The 23,473-nt window shown below is 35.7% G+C and overlaps 1 protein-coding gene across 2 annotated transcripts in view; it reads right to left on the bottom strand.

Moving 5' to 3' along the window:
• The window catches only part of LOC149807589 (adhesion G protein-coupled receptor L4-like), a 99,198-nt gene extending 86,307 nt beyond the window's left edge, over positions 1-12,891 (bottom strand). For both annotated transcript variants that reach the window (XM_089968481.1, XM_089968483.1), the window contains exon 1: positions 12,673-12,891. In XM_089968481.1, the coding sequence (XP_089824607.1) occupies positions 12,673-12,739 (67 nt within the window). In that variant the 5' untranslated portion in view covers positions 12,740-12,891. The remainder of the gene's footprint in view (positions 1-12,672) is intronic.
• Between the last annotated feature and the right edge of the window lie 10,582 nt (positions 12,892-23,473).

The raw sequence follows: 23,473 nt of genomic DNA, 5'->3' as shown, positions 1-23,473 counted from the left end.
TTTCAAAAGTGTTTTCATCCCAACAATGCTCGCCGTATTAATCCGCGCAAGAAATGTTTGAATGAAACCAAGAAATCTCTTCATTTTCGTTTGGAAACAGTCATTCATTCGAGGAAGAAGAAAAACAACAATATAATCTGCAGCAATATATTGCAAGCTTTGTAAAAGGTTCCTGTCCTAAAATTATTTAAACTTTTTTACTTCTTTTTATCGATGTTGTAATGCAGTTGATAATCACATTCGCACAGAATGGAGAACAAACTCCATGCATATCGACAATTCTGCCATAAAATATGTAATACACAAAAAATCTACGTTTTTTTAAGATATAAACATATTTCGCTCTTGTAATTGGAACGTTTTGTATTGTCATAAAGTATTTCCTGATATCAACTCAAAGCAAAATAAAAACGTGGATATATTCTCTTTCTTACACCCGATCGTCGCCGAGTGCCGCTGAGAAGACATGCAATTTTTCACGCAGAAATCCGAAGCTGATCAAGCATGACTAAGGATTCAAGACGGTCCAATCAAAATCATTATCTAGTCCAACCATATGTAATTACCTGTCGATCAACAATAACTTAACCGGTGATAAAATGAACCACCTGCAGCCGCAGATTTATATAATCCACTTCAGCCGAGTTTACCTTGAACAAAGCTCTTTGACACTTATGTTAACATGTCGACAAAAAGTGGCCATACATTACGCCTGTGTTTCCACTCCATCATGTCCTTAAATATACTAAAACGTTCATATTTACTTATTTACTAGTACATGTACAGTTAAATCTAAGATAATACGGATACTTCTATTTACAGTTTGTTTGTTGCTTTGTTTTGTGTTTATTTGCCCAAAATTCGATCATCCGGATGACAGATTAACCGGACGAAATATGTGCTCCCCCAATGGGTCTAGCTATTCCATGTTTATATTTTCCATGTTTATGTGCGTTCTATTAGCCTATGTGAGTAGACATGAATTTTCGATGGGGATATATATCCATCAAAAGATATAAAACCTGTTGATTTAAGTTAATTTACATCGCTCATCTCAAATAAAACAAACATATTTATCAAACTTTCCATTAAAAGCAGGTTCAGAGATGCAGGTCTCACATTTATCAGGAGTGGCAATATATGTTTCTTTATTCGCCAAACTGTTGGTGCACATCTTCTGATGCAAGGCTTCCAGCTGAAAGGCATTTCTGTGTCAATAATTTAACCAGTTACAACTGCTGCAAAAAATTACAAACAAGTAAAATAAAACATATGTTTGTCTTTCAACCACAAACTAAATCATCATTCACTCTCTGAGAGAAAAAAGTTTTTTTATCCGCATGTTGATTTCTCATCATGCACATTTGTTTAACTTCATTAAAATACTTAAAAACCAGCTGGTACTTAGAGAATTGGAGGCACATTGCTGCGATAAGTACAACTGCAGAGTATCTGTTATTATCTTGCACTTTGCAGCTGCCATCGACGGGGCTTAACAAATTAGGGACCCTAAGCAAGGCGTAGTGTATCGTAGAACCAGTATTATATCTTACGCTAGCAGCAATTCGTTTTGAATTGTTCTTTTTAAAAAAATTAAAGCTGCGGAAGACGATGAGTAGAAGAGCTGTATTTCTTATAAAAATAAATAAATATGATAACATGGGCTAACTGCAATCATGTCATCATTGGCTAATTGCAATCAAGACATCATGGGCTAATTGCAATCATGACATCATGCGCTAATTGCAATCACGACATCATGAGCTAATTGTAATCACGACATCATGGGCTAACTGCAATCATGACATCATGGGATAATTGCAATCACGACATCATGGGCTAATTGCAATCATGACATCATGTGCTAATTACAATCATGATACTATGGGCTAATTGTAATCACGACATCATGGGCTAATTGCAATCATGACATCATGGGCTAATTACAATCATGACATTATAGGCTAATTGTAATCACGACATCATGGGCTAATTGTAATCACGACATCATGGGCTAATTGCAATTATGACATCATATGGAAGTTCGCCTTCAGGATTTAATTAAGGCAACATGTCCAACATCTGAATCATTCTGGGCTATATAAAAACAAAAGCCTTCTGATGGACACCCTGTACATAAAATCTTTGCGTTGCCACGCGAAAACCGCTGCTAGCCGAAAATGTTATACTTTTTGCAATATTTTCACCAGAGAAACTACTGTTTGAAACCTAAATCGTAAAGATAAAGCGAACCAGATGAATGAAAGGCTAATGCAGATATATATCGCAGACAGTTAGTTTCCCTCCCCCTTGACTTATGAGCATTTAATTGGCAAATCTGAGCAATTATAGAATTTAACAGCTTTCCTTATCAATGATAATATGTATGTATGTATGTATGTATGTATGTATGTATGTATGTATGTGTGTGTGTGTGCGTGTGTGTATGTATGTATGTATGTATGTATCAAGGTATCAATGTATAGTGTTTAACGGCAAGTCATGACAATGCTGGCTAGATGGTGTCGATTACCAAGTAAATTCTAAAGAAAAAAGTACAAAATTGCACACACACATAAAAAAAATCAACGACTTCAAGAATTTAAAAGATAAAAAGCAATGATGTTAAAACTCAACAAAATAAGATACTATGTCTAAACATGTAAATAGCAAAGCAATAAAAGTAAAGACAGGAATAAATAAAGATGAAAAAGGGTTTTAATGACAGTCTGGTAAACAAGCTTTTACTGGTCTGAAGTTAATGTATGAAGCAATAAGTTTTCGTTACCAGTCCAACAGAGTGAAATATACTTCTATAATTTAAGATTATTGGAAAAGTAGTTTTTCTTGTCAATTGGCCATTCATACAGATTCTGTATTCCGCAACTTATTTTAATCAAGCTAATGTTTCTTAATCGTGTTTTTATTACCTGAGATTACGTACCGTTAGAATCAGCACGGATACATGTAATTCGAGAGAATAAGTGATTTCAATTGGAATGAGGTAATTGCTGGAACTACTTTCACTCATTTCATGAGACTGAGTTTCTAGTTATTTATTTTCTTCCCTTAGATACCGATCTACAATGTTAATACGGCAAGGACGTGGGAATTTGAACACAAAGAAACATGCATCAGCAGCTGGGATTCAAATTAAATTTTGTGATTACTACATCTAGGACTTTTTTTCTCCTAAGGCCATGCTTTGAAGCCTAGTATGTTCTTCTTTGAAATTCTTTCCTTATCACAACTACTTTTGTCTTTTTGCAAAACTTTGCCATTTGTATAATTCAAATTGCAAAAGTTACATAATTTTAAAGAACTAAAAGGGTTTTTCTCTGAAAGCATCAAGACAGCTTTCTACCCGCTACATATTATCAAAGAATATGTTTTGCCAGAAGCGTTCATGCTTACAGGATTTCCCTCTTAGGCGGACAATTATTTATTTTTTTCCTCCGTATCTACCGAACTCTATTTTCGAAGAAGTGGATTGTTTTGACAAGGTCTTTAGATATAAAACCGCTGCCAACTCCTTCGAGGCAACGATCCAATTTACATATCGGAAACTCTTGACCTCGTTTTGGAAAATTATATATGCAAATGAAATCGGTCCAGACCAATCAATTTGGCCATAGGCTATCCTGAGACTTACTCGGAAATTTTGTACGGACCAAATTCTGTTTTTAGAAATCTTGCAGTTAGTAAACCTGTACGTATACTTTTTTCGTGGCAGTTTGGTCCAAATTTGGTATTGTTATTATTTGTAACAGTAGGAGTTACTAACAGGGTGTGGTACCTGATTAAGTGTACCAATTTATTTGGTGCAGACCTAATTTGGTCGGGATTATTTTTATTTGTGTTTTAAATAGGCGTGTGTCTTTTTAAAATTATTTGTTTCTCGAAACTTTTATTCATTTAAATTTCTTCGGGGTTTTAGTTTTTATTCATGATTACATAGCACAACAAATAAAGTTATCTAACTGAAGATTCTGTTCGAATAACTTTTGATTGCAGAAATGGCTTTGACTGAAAGACTACTGGTTGCTCGCCTCTGTTTTATAGTGCCTTATATATAAATGAAGAAGTGAAAATATTAAAACTGACGTGGTTGGCAAATTTGAGGTAGCATAAATTTGCCCGTACGATAACTTGATATACGCACTATATTTAACTTAACAGTCTTAGAATAGATAACTGGGATTCTAAAAGCATATATACAGTCAAACAGATGTCAAACTTAATCTTAAAATACAATCTCATGCTAGAACTTCATACTGACTGTCCTGACACTGGACCCTGCAGTGGCGTCACTAAGGGGTGGGTGGGTGCGGACCGTACCCGGTGACACCATCAGAAGGCGTGACACCAAAATGACTGTCTACACAAATTTTGAATTTTTGTGCAGGAAGGAGGTCTATGGGGGTGACATCATGAGTTACCGCACTGGGTGACGCCAACCCTAGTGACGCCACTGGGACTCTGTCTATCATATTATTAAGAGACAAGGGAAGCGACTTCCAAACACTCAGTTCCACACCTGACCATCTATCAATGGCTGGTTCATGACGGCAATCATTCAAAATATAGGGCTCGCTTTACTCTTGATATATTTTTTATTCCTTAAGTCATCATTGATTTACGGGCGCCTAAAGGTAAGAATTGCATGAATTTGTCCTTGGTCTGACAAAGTTACGCTCACCGAATTTCAGCCCAATCACTTCTCTGTAACCTTTTTGGACACTTCTCGGCATTCTTTCCATAATTCGCGACGTCGGGAAGTATACTTACCAAAATTCCCGACGTTCAGGAGCACACTTCCCATAATTCCCGACATCAGGACGTACATTCCCCATACTTCCGGACGTCAGGACATACACTTCCCATACTTCACGACGCCTGGTAGTACACTTCCCATACTTCCCAAAATGTCCGCATATTTACGCTTTTAAATTTACATCTAACTTTGTTAAGCACAATTAATGTATACTGTTGATATCCAATATATTATAAGAAATACAAAATTAACAAAACATATATTAAACGACGTCAATTATTACTCGTTCAACAACCGTAATGGTTACAACGATATTGCCCCATGCATTTCTCGAGGACATACAAGATTTAACCAAACTGTATCCACCATACAGGAATAATTCTTAATCAGAAGATAAATTCTTATGTTAACATTTAAGAGGGTTCTAGTTTTCTTGGCAAGCACAAACCAATATCTGCTTGCACTGATGCTTAGACTGAACTGTCTTCTCCTTGTCCATCTTGATTAAGATTTGGTTGATGTCTCTGGATTTGCACTTAAATAAATATATTCGAATGCTAGCATCCTTCCATATCCATCTATTTGAATGCTAGTATCCTTCCATATCATCAGCTTTAAAATAATATCGTTTTAGTTCTGTATTCGATTTGCTTTATCGCCTCGACTATTAAAGTCTTCGAGTACCGTCTATACCTGCTTATAAGTCGAAACAAAACTGCAAACAACAAAGATTATTATCTGCCGTAGCATAATGCGCCAGCAGATTAAGGTCTGTTTTGTTTGTTCTACTGATTACTTCTAACAAACTGCAGAGACCCAGATCTGCCGGCGCGTTATCCGCTGGCAGATCTGGGTCTGTGCAATTTTGTATTAATAATCATCTTATAACCGGGTACATAATTGCTACGCTTTATTCTCTAAAATATTTCGCATATGTCCATACTTCCCATTTTATCGCGTCTACCTGTGGTGTAGATCCTACTTTCTCCAAATTATCGTTCGGGGCTATTTCGATATTGTTATCTAAAATGTTAACAACCATTAAATCCTTAAATGGGTCATCTCAATTAACGTCGCCATTATCTATTTAAATTGTATCTGTGTCCTCTGTGGTGTATGATCTCTCAAGGTAATACATTACATGGCCATATCTATTCGATACAGACCTTACGGATTTCTCATCTTGAAAATTTCGCAGAAATCTCTTTAAGTTGCGTGCTGAAAAGTATGCTTTATCTCTGATTGTTAAAATGCCAGTGAAGTATACAAACTTGCTTTTCCCAAAACAGAACGCATATTTTTTTTAGAATATTCTGTTTTGGATTATTGCTTTATTTACCTTCAAAAAGACCAGTGTTGGACCGTTCCGGTGGCCTAGTGGTTAGAGCGTCCGCTTCAGATGCGGGAGGTTGTGGGTTTGATCCCCGGCCGAGTAATACCAAAGACTTACAAAAATGGTACTAACAGCTGCCTCGCTTGGCGCTCAGCATTAAAAGGTTAGTGTTAGCACTGGTCAGCCTGGTGTCAGGATAATGTGATTTGGTGGGACATCATGAAACATGTCTGCGGCATAATGACCCAGTGCTAGACGTCATTATAAACTACCACACTGCAGACATCGTAGCGATATGACTGAAAAATTGTTAAAGCTACGTTAAAAATCCAGATCTCGATCTCTCTCTCTCTCTCTCTCTCTCTCACACACACACACACACACACACACACACACACACACACACACACCAGTGTTGGTGTATAATTTAGTTATCGTTCACTCCAGTCTAGTAGTGTCATATGATCCAACCTTTGAATTAGAGAAAACGTATCCCACTTTTCTATCTGGACAGTCTATTAGATCCAGAACATGGCTGCCAGCTGGCATGTTTATGCCTGGAGATATTAATTGGCAAATATACTTGTCATAAACCCTATATCTATTACTCTGTTTCCACCTAGGCAGACAAGTTATTCCAACCGTGCAATCGTTTTCGATTAAGTATCTGGTGTCATCCTTTTCGCGCCTTCCCTTCATAAAATACTCATTTTATACTGTATACTTTTCGATGTAATGCTTGTTACAAATTCCCGAAAAACAAAAACAGTGTAATATTGACAGAGACCCCCCCAGTATATTCTGTCGTTCTCCAGCTGTTGAGAGATAGTCGGTAACCTTCGCAATACATGCTTAACTTCTACACCGGCCCGTTCAACCTTGTATAGTGCAATTGTAAAAATGTAGAGATTTAGACAGGAATGTGCGTGACCTGTTTTTATCCGCTTATTTACATCATAGACTTTTGGCCTTCAAACACTTGCTTATCCAGCCTGCGCCCTGGAGAAAGTTTCACAGGCCTTGTTAGACTGTGGTGCTTACTATGCTAAAAGCCTTCCTCTTTGTGTAGCAATCATCTCCATTGAATAGCATGGGTTTTTTAAGTTGATCAACGTGCCCTTTAGAATTTATGCACAGAGTACCTTCTGATTAATATATCTATAGCTCGACAACTGGGATAGCTTAACATGAACGTTAGTATTCTTCGTACCCCACTGGTCTTTACTAAAGAAATTAATTAAAGAGTAGTTGTATTAGAATGGTTCTGTCCTAGGTGTTGGTTTGCATTTCCTTGACCACTGGTGTAGTCCACTTGGCCTATGTCAGTAACCGTGTTATTATTTTAGACAATGTCAAAACAGAACCAAAGTGCGAAACTTTCAGAAGTACTAATGATTTTACTGGTTAGAATATTCTTCACGTGTAATATTAATTCCAACTACTTTACTCAGCGGTGGCGCGAGGGTTCGAGACGCCGGGGTGGGGTGGGGGGCTCTGTATTGACGCCCCTACTCTGCTGAAGAGAAGAGTTTTTAATGTCATTTGCCAACATTCATCCTTCTCGCCCCAACCCCGCTATTTAAATAGAAGGGTTTTTTTTAAAGAATTACCCCCGTTACAGTAAGGTAACGTGAAATACCGGAAAAATTGCAGCTGCATAAAACGCTCCCGGGGGCAATTGCCCATCAAACCTGTCACGCCGCCACTGCCTTTACTTACGTGCTAGAAGAAGAAAAAAATTCATTTAAGTTTTTTCTCTCTCAATTTTTCAACTTATAGAAGTAAGTTTATATTAGGTTCAAATATGGAGAAAACAAAGTTAAATGTTTGGACTGTAATATAAAATTGGTGGTAGCGCGCGTCCTTTATTTATTTATCTTACAGCAAATGTGTTTTGGAATCCCTATTTTATATATTACTCACAGCATTTACATCTAACCTAATGAAACAATTTTATAAACCGAAATACATAAAACCTGCGAAAGAGACATACCAATAACAAAGAACGGGACGAGGAATTAGAAAAACATCCCTGTATAAATTGGCGGCAATTTAAAATTAGACACCCTAAAATCGTCTATGGTTCACTGATCAGAATGCGACAATATATATAAAACGAACCAACACCAGTCTATTTGTGGTGAAATTAGGATTTTCATCACGTGAATCTGAGTCATTTCATGACACAACGGAATATGTTGCATACATGGGATTTTTAGTCCCACTCCTGTCTTCACATTTAGCCTTTTTAATGATATGCAGTTTGTTGTTATTATTATTAGTAGTAGTAGTAGTATTAGTAGTAGTAGTAGTAGCAGTAGTAGTAGTAGTTATCGTTCTTGTTGTTATTGTCTTTTTGTCCACTTTCTTGTTGCGGTTATTTCTGCTGCAGCTGACTTGTTGTCATCATAAAAGGCAGACTATATTTATTTATCTGCATTTCAAGCTCCCGGGGGCAATTGCCCGTCACACCTTCGTTGTTGTTATCTTTGTTGCTGTTGTCGTCGTCATAGTTCTTTAATGCTTTGTGTTTTTCTCTTGTATACATCTTTTGTTATTCTGCATCCCAAAAAATGGGACATGGAAGATGATTGATAACTGATCAGTTTCAAAGATGGCAGATTTCAAGTTAAACTGTGTTGACTATTGACAAAGGCGTAATTGTATGGAAACATGCATGCGAATTATTAATGACATAGCTCATGCGCGACCACGTCTTATTATGTATTACAATGTACTGCAGTAAGTAGAAGGATTTTCCGAGTTCGCAAGTTGTTTGTTTGTTTTGTTGCGCTCTTGTCACGGTGTGGCAAAGGGTCCATGGAGTTGCAACAGTAGCGTAGAATTCTCCAAAACAGTGTTGGCGGTGGAGCGCAAAATTTCCATCAAACAACTTTTATTATTATTATTATTATTATGTTGAAGGGCCCCAAAATCAGATTTCGCAAGGGTGTGGAGGAGATAATTTCTTGATACGACATTGGGTTGAAACAAGAAACATTTTACGATTAACAATATTTTTTACTGGGCGTGGGCCCTATAATTAAGATCTGAGGTACTGGTGTGTGTGTGTGTGTGTGTGTGTGTAAACAAGTAGTTCCAACTATCTATATAAAATATCTTCACACACGCCATGTATTTTGCATGCCAATGAAAAATGTGAGCTGTTCAATTTAAATGAATACTTTGAACAATCCTAATATATATATGCATTATTTATTAGTCATGGAACTAGCACTGTTGTTCATTTAAATAAGTATCATTTCATTATATAATTCTCCTTGTGGGGATACTTGCATAAATTTCCATCACAGCGACCATGTTAGTTTCTTGATTGATTACTTTGATTGTTTAATCAATTGATTAAACTGATTTTTGTGCTTCACTCTTTCTATATCAAAAGTGTTTTTTTTTTTTAAAAAAAAAACGAATTCACCTGAAGTACCAATATCCATCTCAAATCTCGAAATAATCTCTTAACCCAATATAGTTTTTGGCGCCATCACGCACTAAATTAAACAGGCTTAATTAAAAAGGTAGGCTAATTTTTATGTAAAAGTAATTTCCAGCATCAACGCTTATATAAACTGAGTGTAAACAGAGAATGATTCAGTCTGGCTGTTGCAACTTTACATTGAACATTCGCATTAGTTCATACGAGGATAGAATTTTTTTATTTTCAATTTTACCCCACCCCTTTTTTAAAACTCGTACAGTCTGCCGACATGAATGAGACATTCCCAGTATATTCATGTCTTTCTATAATCTGGAGCTGCAAACTAAATATAAGCTATGACCAGTTCTTAACTTTCTACAATCGATCAAACAGCCAATCAGTCAATCCAATAATACGTTAATCAAGTATGATAAAAAGTGACTGAATGACAGATAATGAGATGGCATTTATCAAGCTCGTTAACAGTATCGATGATCAAATTTGAATGAGAGCATAAAAGAAGAAAAAAGAAACAAGAAAAGAAAAACTGTACTTCATATCCATTAAGTTTGTTTAGAAATCGTATTTTGTTGTTTTCTTATATTTGCATTGGTTCATATGCCTTTTAAGGCCGGCAGTTTCCAAGTATCTCTACTTGCTTTTTTGAGTTGGAAACGTTAAGACCGAAATTGGGAAATTACACTTCATTAGATTGAGCACAACGGAAGCATCTGTAGTTGCGCGTGTGTGTACGTGTCTGTATGTGCTCATTTGAATAAACTAACTTTTTCTGATTGGATTGTTGCACGCATTCGAACCCATATATGGTCTACGGTACGTTTAAATCTGTTGTTGTCTTTATATTCATCCATCACAAACTAGTATTTGGCTGTTTTATTTATGTAGAGGTGTCGACGCGGAAAGGTATTGATCACCTGTTGTTGTTTTTTTTTCAACGTCACTCTTTTTACACTTTCACACTTTATATAGCCTAAACGGTATTTTAATAGAAAATAACACCCCTGACCGCGGTCTATTGCGTCAGCTATTCCATACATGCAGGCGTGAGGCAAATAGTCACGAAATATTCTGTCATTGGAAATATAGACTTTATCTTGAGTCATAAACCTGAGATGCTCCCTTAAATACACACATCTACTTGAAATTAGGTTGGGACCGATAGTTCAGTATTTATTTTTTATTGTGGGGGTGGGGATAGGTGACTGGAATTTAACAGAAAAATCGGCTCTCTAACAGCTTTGAAAAACATCGTGTGCTGATTTATAGAAGAAATATATATCCACTATTCTGATGTAAAATGAAGAAGAAAAAAAACACTAATGTGGCTCAAAAGGCAACGAAACCGTCCCTCCCCCTTCCATAAAATAAACGGTCGGTACTTTAAATTGATAGTAATTAGGATCACTCCGTGTTACAGTGTCAATATTTTTAACTCCTAAATGATCATCTTATCTATATGTACGATTTTCTATATTTTACTTGGCCATACGTCGGTCTGTGTGTGCCCTGGCCACACGTTGGTCTGTGGGTGCCCTGGCCATACGTCGGTCTGTGTATGCCCTGGCCGTGCGTCGGTCTGTGTGTGCCCTGGCCATACGTCGGTCTGTGTATGCCCTGGCCATACGTCGGTCTGTGTGTGCACTGGCCATACGTCGGTCTGTGTGTGCCCTGGCCATACGTCGGTCTGTGTATGCCCTGGCCATACGTCGGTCTGTGTATGCCCTGGCCATACGTTGGTCTGTGTATGCCCGTTCGCTCGTATAATTTTATTCGGTTGTATAAGACTTTATACTCTTAATCTATTTTATTAAGACTATAAGTTTCATAGGTTTTTGAGACGGATTACACTGGAATATATATTTATATCGAAAAAAGCCTCGACAAGGAATGAATAACACTTTCGCTCGTGATAGTTCCAGGAAATGAATTGGTACATCACAGGTATGATTAACGGTTTCTCTCTCTCTCTCTCTCTCTCTCTCTCTCACACACACACACACACACACACACACACACACACCCTTGTAGTCACTAGGTAAGTTCCCTGGTAAAAAATATACTCTGAAATACGGGTCTACGTCTGCGTTGTCATGTTAACATGAATAAAACGACGAACAGTATTTCCACTGAACTACGGTCGAGCTGCGTATATGCAACGGTCTATGCTGGTCACATATAGTTCTTATAATGCAAACGAGTGCATGTATGCATGTATACAGTACAATAGTTAATAATCCAACAGAGAATATACTGATGGATGTTGAGGGGGGGGGGGGATACAATTTGAGTTCAAGTAACTGAGCGCTGCCCAGCCCTTCAATCTCTCTCTCTCTCTCTCTCTCTCTCTCTCATACACACACACACACACACACACACACACACACACACACACAAAGAAAATCGAGCATACTTTCGGTAGCTTACAAGCATGCAATAAGTCCAGTAGCAATTCGAGCACACTTTCGGTAGCTTATGAGCATATAATCCCATAACCTACGTCAATGCCAATATAACCGCCTTAGGATATTTGGATGAAATTTTCACGGCCAACAAAATACCTGTATATAGATAAACAAAACCACGCTTCTAAAATGAGTAAGGTGTGGTTCTGACACAAACAGTGCCTCATTTTAAACGATGCACATGGTCCCAAACTGAGGAAATATATTATTTAGGTTGGTATTTGTAGTACTATTGGTGTTGGTAGTAACCGTGATATTGGTGGTAAATTGGAAATAGTGGTATTTATGACTGTCAGATAAGTACGAAAGCGGTAGTAGTAATAAATGTTAAAGATGGTGAAAGAAAATAATGTTTATCATGATCAGTACTATTACCACTGCTAATAATAATAATAATAATAATGAAAAGTAGGAGAATTGATTCAATAAGTTATAAATGTAATAACGATAACAAACATTAAAATCTAATTTTGTAATTAATAGCTGAGGGTTTCGCTGGACAGTGACAATTCTTAAAAAAACAATTGTGTGTGCATGTGTAGAGAGAGAGAGAGAGAGAGAGAGAGAGAGAGTATGCTACATTATAATTTAAATTAAATTCCGAAATAATCTATAACATAAATTTAAATAACAAATGTTTACTCACCATAACTGACGAGAATGATAAATATTCCTTGCACAAGCGCAGTGGCTGGCGCTTTTCCCGTAGACATTGTACCGACTGTAGTGGCAAATTACTTCTGATCAGACAGTGTTTGAAAAGCTTCTCGTCTAATAAAGTTTGACTTCCACCCACTCTCAGTAGCGTATTACGTTTGAGTAAACCCGCAACAGAGACGTGTCTTATTGGCCCACTGAAAATCAAGGAATGACTCAGACAGCACATAACACACTATGATATGGCATATAACACCATGGGGACCAGGTACTGTATCTACCCTAAAAATAACTAATGTGTGCTTCCTAATGATTGCTTTTGGAAAATTATTTAAATATTTTTTGTTTACGTTTCACTCATATTTACATAGATTGGGTTAAAATTATAATCTGTCAGAAATAGATTTATATTTATGTAAAGGAGATAGATTTATAGGCATGTCAAATCTAAGCCTTAAAATGATACATACGATAATAACAACAACCTGGCTGCTGAAGCGAATGATCGTTTCCAGCTGGAAAAAAAATGTCATCAATTTTTTGGTTGAAAAAGAAGAAAGTTTATTTTCAAATGATCAATGATTGTGTTCTGTTTGTTGCGCTTTGTTTTATTTTCTTGCGTTAAGCTTAGGGTTGCGTTTTTTTAAACGTAAATAAAATCATTACATAACAAAGACCTTTAGGATCCCACCGTGTTATTATTCTCTGTGAACAGAAGAACGTTTATACTGGGGTTATATTTGTGAGTAAAATTAATTGGAGCGGTTCATAAATGTGCCAGCAGATTAGGATCTATGTTATTTGCTCTTCTGATTAGTTCTAACAAACAACATATACCTTGATGGCAGGTCAGGGTCTATGCTATCTGCAGTTGGAACCATCTTACTTATGAGTAATTACTGAAAGCGTGTTTTTAAGGAGATCTCCCTCGAGGCAGGTTTCACTGCATTTTCTTATATGATAAATCTGATGCATTATGCATTAGAAATAGAAATTATCTTCGACATCAGGAAAACTCTTTTCTGCGCAGGTTTCCTGTTGTAAGACACTAGCAAAATGGAAAAATATCGATAGTTTTTATTTTTTAATAACCCACTCCCCGCCGTACAAAGTATCTTAGTGCTTTATATCTTCATGATACAGAATTCTTTTCGTTCTGATTATTATTTCTAGATGTACTTCCTGTTTTTATTTTAATAGTTGTAACAGGGTTGAATTTGGGATGCGCGGCTGGGAAAATCTCTCCGCAATATTAAATTACGCTCAGAAGTTTTTAATCTATGCCGCATAATATAAGGATTGTGCCACACTTTTTATGATCATATGCGCTTTATTTAACTTAAAAATTGTCAAAACTCCGAGATTACTCCTGTGCAGTTTTGCTATTTTAAAGCGCTATTTCAGCTGGTTGAAGAGTGATGGTAGCAGAGGAGTACCGACTTTGGCTGCATTACAACTGAGTCGTAGTTCAACCGACTTCAGCATTGCTAGGGTACCATCGATCTCCAAGGAACAGAAATGGCAGTCAACATGGTTTGAAAAATGCAAGCACTAGACTGTACCTGAATTTACTTGATAATCAGAAAGGTATCTTAGTAAACACAGGACAAATAAAGCAAATAGACTACAAACTTTTCAACACCCTCAATACATATCAGGGCTAGACCACCAACATTACCATCGCACAGCGCGTAAACAGATCGAAGTCTTGTTTTGTTCTATTGTTGTATTTAAATGATTGACATACCCGCTAATGATAAGAATGTCTATATGAAACCTTGTTATGTTTATGTTCTCTCTCTCTCTCTCTCTCTCTCTTTCTCTCTCACACACACACACACACACACACACACAAACACACACACAAACACACACACGTGGGATATTTACACCCATTTATACAGCTCGTCAATCATAATTCATGCCAATCAAAGTAGATATTTATGTGTCATCATTCACAATCAGTTTTCCTCTGGATAATAGTCCGTAATGAGAAGGATATCGTTCTATTTAAGCACTACTTGACATTGTCACGCCCAATACTATTATATCCAACCGGAAATTTCCGGTGGCACTGGCTATACGGCCATTAAAAGATTATGTTTCACTCGTCTGTCGTAATTACTTTGTACCTTAAGTAAGAAAAAGTCATACTCGCCTTAATTCTTGGCTAGTTTGCAATGTCAATGTCTCGCTATGCCAGTGTTACCACTCTTTCACCCCATCTCTGCTATTTGCATTAGTTGTGTTGATTCGTGTATTTTATATGTATGATACACAAATCATTCATTAATGTCCATGCATATAAAAACGTGCACAGATATTAATTATAACCATCAATCACTGTTACTTTGAAAAGGCAATAACAAAAGCAAAACTAAATAAATTGGTGTGCCCTTCTGTGTTCAAAACCCGGATTATACTAAAAGGAAGAAAGCACAAACATTGAATTTGACAAATACATCTGAAGAATACATTGCAATCCTGCAGACGAACTGATGGAAGCAAGAGTGAATGTTCCATTATTCTCCAAAGTAAGTTTTACAAAAGTCATAAAATATGAAAAACAATTATTCCGATTTTTGCGCAAGTTGAGCAATTTTTTTAATTGTTTCCAGAATAGGTTTATCATAACATGCACGAATAAGATAATCATAGCGCAATAATACGTTTTATTGCGTACACAATAGTCGCACATAACATAAAAGATACGGATAACTCCTTGTTGTGTTGTTAGATCTCGTATAGGAAGGCAAGAAAAAAAAACAAAAATTTAAAATTACATGGCCAGCAAGACAAAAGGTGTTTCTAATATCAAAATTAAAATCAATGAGCCACACATATTTGTATGTATCATCGTATGGTGTAGGGATATGACAACATTAAAATTAAAAATTAAATATTACTGGTAAGTCAGACTATCAACTATAAACATCGTTAGTGAAAGAGCTTGGTCAGTCAAACTGCATTTCAACCAAGCTAAACCAGAGAGCCATAATTTTGGAATATGGGACATGACCAACTCGTTTACAGATACGAGAATATTAAAATCGGATTATAAATTATTAAACCAACAAGACGTGATGAAATTATATAAAGATGAGTCATGTATAGTATGCTGCTTCAGACATACCTACCTAACTACCTACCTACATACATGCATACATACATACATACATACATACATACATACATACATACATACATACATACATACATACATACATGCATACATACTAGCACAAATCTGGTTTGTAGTGTATCAACAGTTTTGGTGATGTTATCACTTCTTCATTAGTTAAACACGAAAACAAGAGATAATGCCTATTTGTTTACGAATTTTGACGGAATAAAGGTGTGTTCAAGCCTGGTTGTGGTTAAGTGAAACATTGAAGAGAATAAAAATGTTGCTTTGATTATTTCAAGCATCATATATACCAAACACATTCAGATTTATAAAGTAGAATCAATGACGTTAACATTGCAGCAGTCGTCATAGTCCTATAATAAAAACAATACGAAATGAAGAAACAAAACATTACCTATTAAGCGTCGGTTCATATACCAATTATTTTAGGACAATATGTAAAGTCCAGTTTTAAGATCTCATAAACTTTCAAGGTGAATTAACAATGTGCAAGTAAAAAGAGAGACAGAATCTACGGAGAACAAAGTTTAATTTAAAGCAACACATGGTGACAGTGTAATAAGTAGCTGCTTTAGAATCAACCATGAAGATGACATAATTTGAGATAAGTCTGAAATCGTTTATACGTTTGAAATAATTGGAAAGATGTTGCAAGTTGCTGTAAATTAAAACACCTGTTTTACAAGATTATTCTATTGGCTTGTTGATAATTCCTAAAGATATTTTGTCAGTAAGAAACCTTTCTCTTAATGTTTATATGTCATTTAAAACGAAATGGAAACGGTGTAGCATCATTAAAAGCGGACTTTGGAGACAGACCAAGACAAGGATCGGTAGTTAAAACATCTTTATCACAATAATGTCAGTCACGTTGTTTACACACATATCAACCAATTATGGGGAAAAAAATTAACTCGACAAAAAATGTAACTTAACACGCTGAATTGAAAGAATCATCGACTGAAAACTCTAAAAAAAGCACTAAAGAGGCAAGCGAGCAAACTGTTTTTTTTTAATAGAAGAGTTTGTGTTAGTCACGTGGATGATGAGTAACACGCAGTTGTACTTGATGCTCAACAATGGATGCAAATACACTTTGACGGTTATATATGAAATATTAATTGGCCTAGAAAAAGAAAAAGAAATAGGAAGACGATATATACATAAATTATATCTAAAAAAGTCTTTTAAGAAAGACAACCTGAAAAAATTCAGCTTAAGAGGGAAGAGTTTTATAAGTAGTTAACATGTTTCAAACAAGAAAGAAACAATAACGACAACAGATCAAAATTATTTGATTACATGACAGCTGATACATTTGGAATGCCTCAATTTAAATCGATAAAACATTTAGAATTTCGACATATAAAACTCTCTGTTGAAAAGACCCACCTTCCTAGCTTGACCGAGGACATATTTAAATGAGTGAAGTACTTTAAGGTGATCACGTGGATTGAAAACTGGAAGACCCAAAGATTGGGGGAATACAGCGGACAATTATCTCTACATGACAACGAATATGGCACACATAAAATTGACCCGAGTTTGGAGACCAGAAGAATGAGCCGTAAAAGTGTGAAATGGAAAGGATTTGATGAATCTTTCAACAGTTGCAGAAAATATTATGGCACCTTTCCTTCGGAGATGACCGAAGAGTTCATAGATATAAGCTTTAATTATGCGTTTTTGCTTGCGATTTTATATATAATGCGCTTCTAGATTGTGGTAGGTGTATAAAGATAGAGCATTAGAGAATGAAGTGAGTAAAACATGCAGGTCATCCCAATTTAAACTGATCACGAAAACAGAGGAAACTAAAATAAAACACACGTCCAAAAATATCGCCATTGGTACATATGACCAAAATTGTGACGACGCGACTACAATGCCCGTGTAGGGTAAAAAATTAAATTAGTAAAGAAATGGAAAATTAAATCCTTCTGTATATAAAATGGTGCGAACCACAGGTCAAAACCTGCAGTAAGCAAGTGAATTCACAATCAAAGCTAATTCTCGCCCCATCCACAGTAAATCGCTCTAAATTAGCTAGCATTCAACATGGCATTCTCAATGAAATCAACAGAAATATATATATATATATATTCAAAACAATCAGATAAAATCAATTATGATTTAGGTCTAAGTGCTTTAAGGAACCTCATCATATCATGATAACATGGGGAAAGACTGTTGGTAGCAAATCTGATAGAGGTGGAAACTTTCTGCATTAAATTGTCATTATCTGTCTATTTTATATATATAAAGTGGTTCAGAGTTACTGGTTTATGTGTATAAAGACAGTTTGTTTTTGATTGATGACTGTGACAATATTTGGAAATGTAAATACAAAAAGCAACTAATCAATGCCAACGTAGCTGTTAGCAATAAAGATTTTAAAATATCAACATGGGTGATCGTGAACCAGTATAACTCTGTAATCTAAGATTTCAGAAAGATTAGGAGTTTCTGGTTTCTTCCAAAATAAGTACAAAACAGCAATGGAAGCAATCTATAATAAAAGTCATACAGGTCATGCATGCGCATTCACTCGTCTTAAATTAAATCTAAATTGTTGCTTAAAACTATAATGCTAACTTTGTTTAACCAAAATCTATTCAGTCCTAATTACTGAATGATCAGTACCGTAACTGTCAGCAAGAAACTTGCAAACGAAAACTGTCGATAGTTATGGACTTTTACAATGGTGTCCTGGTACTGTACAAAACTGGGGCAAGAAAACAACACGTTCAGTCTAATCGTTACAATACTGGGTAGTACGAATTTGTTTGTGAACATGCGTAGCTTTCATTATGACATCACAGCACGCGACATTCAATCCGGATTGTACTGAATCGCACCTTTAGTTTGATCTGTATGAAAATCCCAATAAAGTAAGTAATTGCCATATAATGGTATAGGTGACGTCCATTAATTATGTCAACAATTTTTAGGCAATTTTTACCCCCCCCCCCTTGTCAACAACTGTCAAACTTTCAGTGACCCCCCTAATACAATTTTACCACCACCCCCAACAAACTAACAATATTTAATACGGCTGGCTTTTATGCTAAAAATAGATTTATGGAAATTAAAAGGTCTACAAATCAATTTTAATACATTTTTTTTTTACTTGTTTAACAGATTTCAAATTGACTATAACACTTTGAATTCATGAAAAAATCGAGACTTTATATTCTAGCTTCTATCATCTTCCCATGGGGAAGCCAAATGTTCCTCAATTGTTATAATGGGTATAGTGGCTGATTCATTAATTTCTTGTGGAACCGATACACCCGACAAGTCAACATCATCTTCATCTAACCATTCTGCGCTTAACATCTCTCCTTGAGCAATAATTGCCATCAGCTCTCTCTGTCTTTTGGCAGCCACTCGTATTGGCCGAATTCTTTGCGGTTGAGGAGCATGTGGCAATTGCCTAGGCCCAAGATCGCGTTGTCGGTGCTGTTGAACATGCTTCTTCAACATGACTTGTGAAGCAACATAGGGGTGACAGATTCTGCAGACCCGTTCAAGCAACGACAACTGAATGGAAGGACAATATAGATCATATGGAAGAATTTTGAATGCCTTTGTCGATCAAGGTAGCATGTTATCAACTTTATACATATATCATAGATGCTATTTAATAGAAGTCCATGGATAGCTATACTATTTAGATGTCTATGGCTCAGTGCAGTCTTTGAATTTAGTAACAGCTTCCCTTAAAAATATGTCTACAGTCTACAATCTACATTGAATAAAAACAAAATATGATGATGCAAGACTATGACTTCCTTGGCAAGAGCTCAACCGGTTTAGGATTAAAATGGTGGGCTGTTGACGGGCGAGCGAGTGTGTGCCATACCAACGCACCGACTAATTTCCTATTTTTTTATTTATTAAATTTATTGTAAAAAATAACATTGTTGACGTCAACTTATCTTGAACTTCCCCCTCCCCCATGTCAACAATTGTCAAACTTCTTCAAAACCCCTCCCCCCCCATTTTGTTGACATAATTAATGGACGACCCCATATAGAATAAAATTCTAAACAAATACACCATTACCAAACTAATTGTTGTTGTACGTAAACATGACCTCTATGACTTTTATTATACACTTAAAATTATCTCGTCATAAATGACGTACAAAAAGAGAGGCCGCATATACCTTGAAAGAAAGAAAAGGAAACTAAGTTTTAATGAGACCTGAAATTCCTTTGCAATACAAACTTGCTAAAGTGTGAAATTATTCCATGTATTTTTTATTCATCAGTTAAGGTGTTGTATCTCTCTATCTCTGATTGATGGCGTTTCATCTCTTTTTTATCATTTTATCTTTGACACTTATCAACTTTTAGTTTCTCGAATTAAAACGTTTTCTTGCTGATCTGAATCTGTCAGATGCTGAAGCAAATGTTACATGATTATCAGTGATTCTGATCTTTCGTACTCAGTTTCATTGTTCTGCTGCTCCGCGCTAAGGCTTCACCGCCACGCGACATGAACATCACCATGGTGTTTTGCACGTGTTTGGGAGGTACGAAGGACGTGTGCAGAATGTACGGTACAATCAGACTTTGTGCTCTCGATCGTTATCCATGTAGTTTTCATGATTGTTTTCAGCACATATATGTAGCATCATGCTAATTCCATTTCGTATTCCACTCATAATCATCAGACCGTATCAGTCTGGAAAAAGTACAAGCGATAAAACCATATATTTCTAACTTGCATCAGGGGCTAGTCCTAGTGCACAATGATGCTGAGCAGGATTTAAATTATAACTGTTAAGACAAACAGTCTTAAATCCCTAAAATAACAACAAAGTCATTTAGTAGTTATATGTCTTCCATGGCATTAGAGGTCACTGATATCTCCATGTGTTTGAAGGTTATAATTATTATTCATGACTTCATGCACGTATTGGGAGTCGTTTTTTGATATCTTTAAATTATTAAATTATGATTCAACCTTTTTTATTATATATTTCATAATGAGATATTGAAATATATCAGTGAGAAAAAAATGATATCGCCAAAGTGTCGATACCATTTTTATCGCAATAGAGCGGTATCACTTCTGGAACTACTTCTTTTTCCATTTGAGAAATATATTAGCCGCTGTGCATGCTCTTCTCACCTGTATGTCCATAGTTATGCCTATTTTATGTCTTCTTCTTTACACACACACACTCTCACTCTCTCTCTCTCTCTCTCTCTCTCTCTCTCTCTCATGATGAATAGATCCTAAAAGATGCAAAAGACCGATGATCTAGAATAGACATATATAATCAATGAAAACGGTGCCGTCAAATAAACATAGAAATGAACCCCAAGCAACAAAAATACGACTTCAAATATACAATTTTTATAATAAGCTTTCCACACGAACCACGCAAATTAGCAGTTATTAAACGTACGATTTACTATTCGATATTCTACGTCATTCATACGTTTACCCCTTACAACCAACGACAAATGGTAGACATTATTTTTAAATAAAATAAATCTTTATAACACAAAATAATAAACTTGTTTAAGTTGCGGTTTTAACTGTCAGCACAACTATAATCGTGTCCGAAATAAAAACGGAGAAATCAATCATGAATTAGTCTCGAATGCAAAACGAAACTAAGTAACAATCTTAAATTTGGTGAAGTGTCTGTTACCGAAATAGAATGCAAGCCTGCCAACACACACACACACACACACACACACACACACACACAATAATAATGCTAATTTATAATATAGTATATTGGTAATACAGGCCACTGCGTTACAAAACGATGGTATAGTGCGTAACAAAAGAACATCGTATTTATAAGAAGTAATATACATGAAAGTAATCATTATTGTATTTTTCGAATTGGGTGAGATACAACTATTTACTGCACAGTAATCAAACAAACGGATTTAAGGGTAACCATAAAACTTGTGTGGAGCAAGATTTGCGATAATGACTCAAAGTGTTATGCAGCAGGAGTCGTAGATAAAACAGTTTCTCTAATCTTTAAGACTTTTATAGTAAACATTACTAAATTAGTCAACATAATTTTACTAGTACCATTATGTATAAAGGACCCAAATTTTTCTAAAACTGGATTTTTATATACAAAGGTGGGTAAGTATTTTCTTCGTATTTCTCCATATAGCGGACAAGCAGTAATAAAATGGAATTAATTTTCGATTTTATTGTTACGAATTTGAAACAATCTTTCCTCATAGCAGATACTTTCATATCTTCCGGTATTACCTCTGATTGGCAAGTTCCCCGCTCTAAGCATAGTGATTATATAACAAATATCGTTATCTCCCAACAATTCTATATATATTTGACAAGTAAATTCTACCCCCAATGACCAATATTGCCTAAAATATTTCACATTTCTGGCTGAACAATCTAAGAAATATATTTTCATCATTTATGCCCATCAAACAGACGAGGCAATCCAGTTACAGGTAATCTGCCAAATTTTGAAAGACTTTGTTTAAAATATGCACAGCCTTCAGCGCCTGTAAGGATACAGGTTTCTTGCACATATATCAAGAGTTTTTGAAGAAAATATGCATCCTAAATACTTTTAATATGATTCCATCTTTACCTCTGCATGGCCATATTACCACTTTAAGATACCCACCTCTGCGAAATATCACAACTCTTATATTTTTTCCCATATTCACCTTTCATTTCCACTTTTAGGCAATATATATGCAACCTATTGAGCATATTTTTCTACCGGTAAGCAGTGTCAGGAAAGACAATTAAATCACTTGCATTCAACAGTGAAAATAGCTCTAAGGATTCTACAGACACTCCTCTGTTTCCTTCAGTTAAAAAGGGTTTTAAATCGTTAAAAAATAAAGAAAAGAGTAAAGGCTAAAAAATACAACCTTGGCGCACGCACAGATTGCAATTAAACACATCGGTAATAAGATGGGTTGACTTAACACATGCTTTTACATCAATATAAATTGCCTTAATGATTCGTAACATTTTTCCACTAATATTTTCACTAACTACCGTTTAGTACAGTAAACGTCTCTCATACATATCAAAGGTTTTTCACAGTCAATAGAATTTAACCCCCCCGTTGTCTTAAATATTTACAAATTAATGTATATAATATAAATGTATTATCTGCTATAGAATAACCCGCTCTATATCCGGCTTGCTCTTCGCCCAGTAATTCGCTTTCATCCACCCATTCACTTTTCTTATTTTTTAAAATCGACGTAAACACTTTGCTTAATACAGATAGCAGAATAATGCCTCTGTAATTGGAGGATTCATTTGCATCCCCTTTCTACAAAATTGGTATGATGATAGCCGTTGACCAATATTCTGGATAATATCCAACACCGAATAGTTTATTAAGTAATATTTTAATATTGGTGCTATTTCTCATACATGAAAAGAAGTCGCTGGATAATGCATCAATTCCCCCAGCTTTGTTATGTTTCAGTTTACTCAATGCTAGGTTTACCTCTTCTTCAGTGATTGTTCTATCTAAAGTCTCGTGAATTACTTTAATGTTTTCAGTTTCCTGTATCTGGACAACAGAACTGAAAAAATAAAATAGTTCCAAAAAACATTCAATCCAAATTGGAGACGTGATACTGTTTTGCATTCCAGTACT

Source organism: Sinohyriopsis cumingii, chromosome 1 (genome assembly GCF_028554795.1).
Source record: "Sinohyriopsis cumingii isolate HCF-2022 chromosome 1, ASM2855479v2, whole genome shotgun sequence".
Classification (NCBI taxonomy): Eukaryota; Metazoa; Mollusca; class Bivalvia; order Unionida; family Unionidae; genus Sinohyriopsis; species Sinohyriopsis cumingii.
The sequence above is the reverse complement of the archived record's forward strand: the minus strand, read 5'-3'. Positions and strand labels throughout refer to the sequence as shown.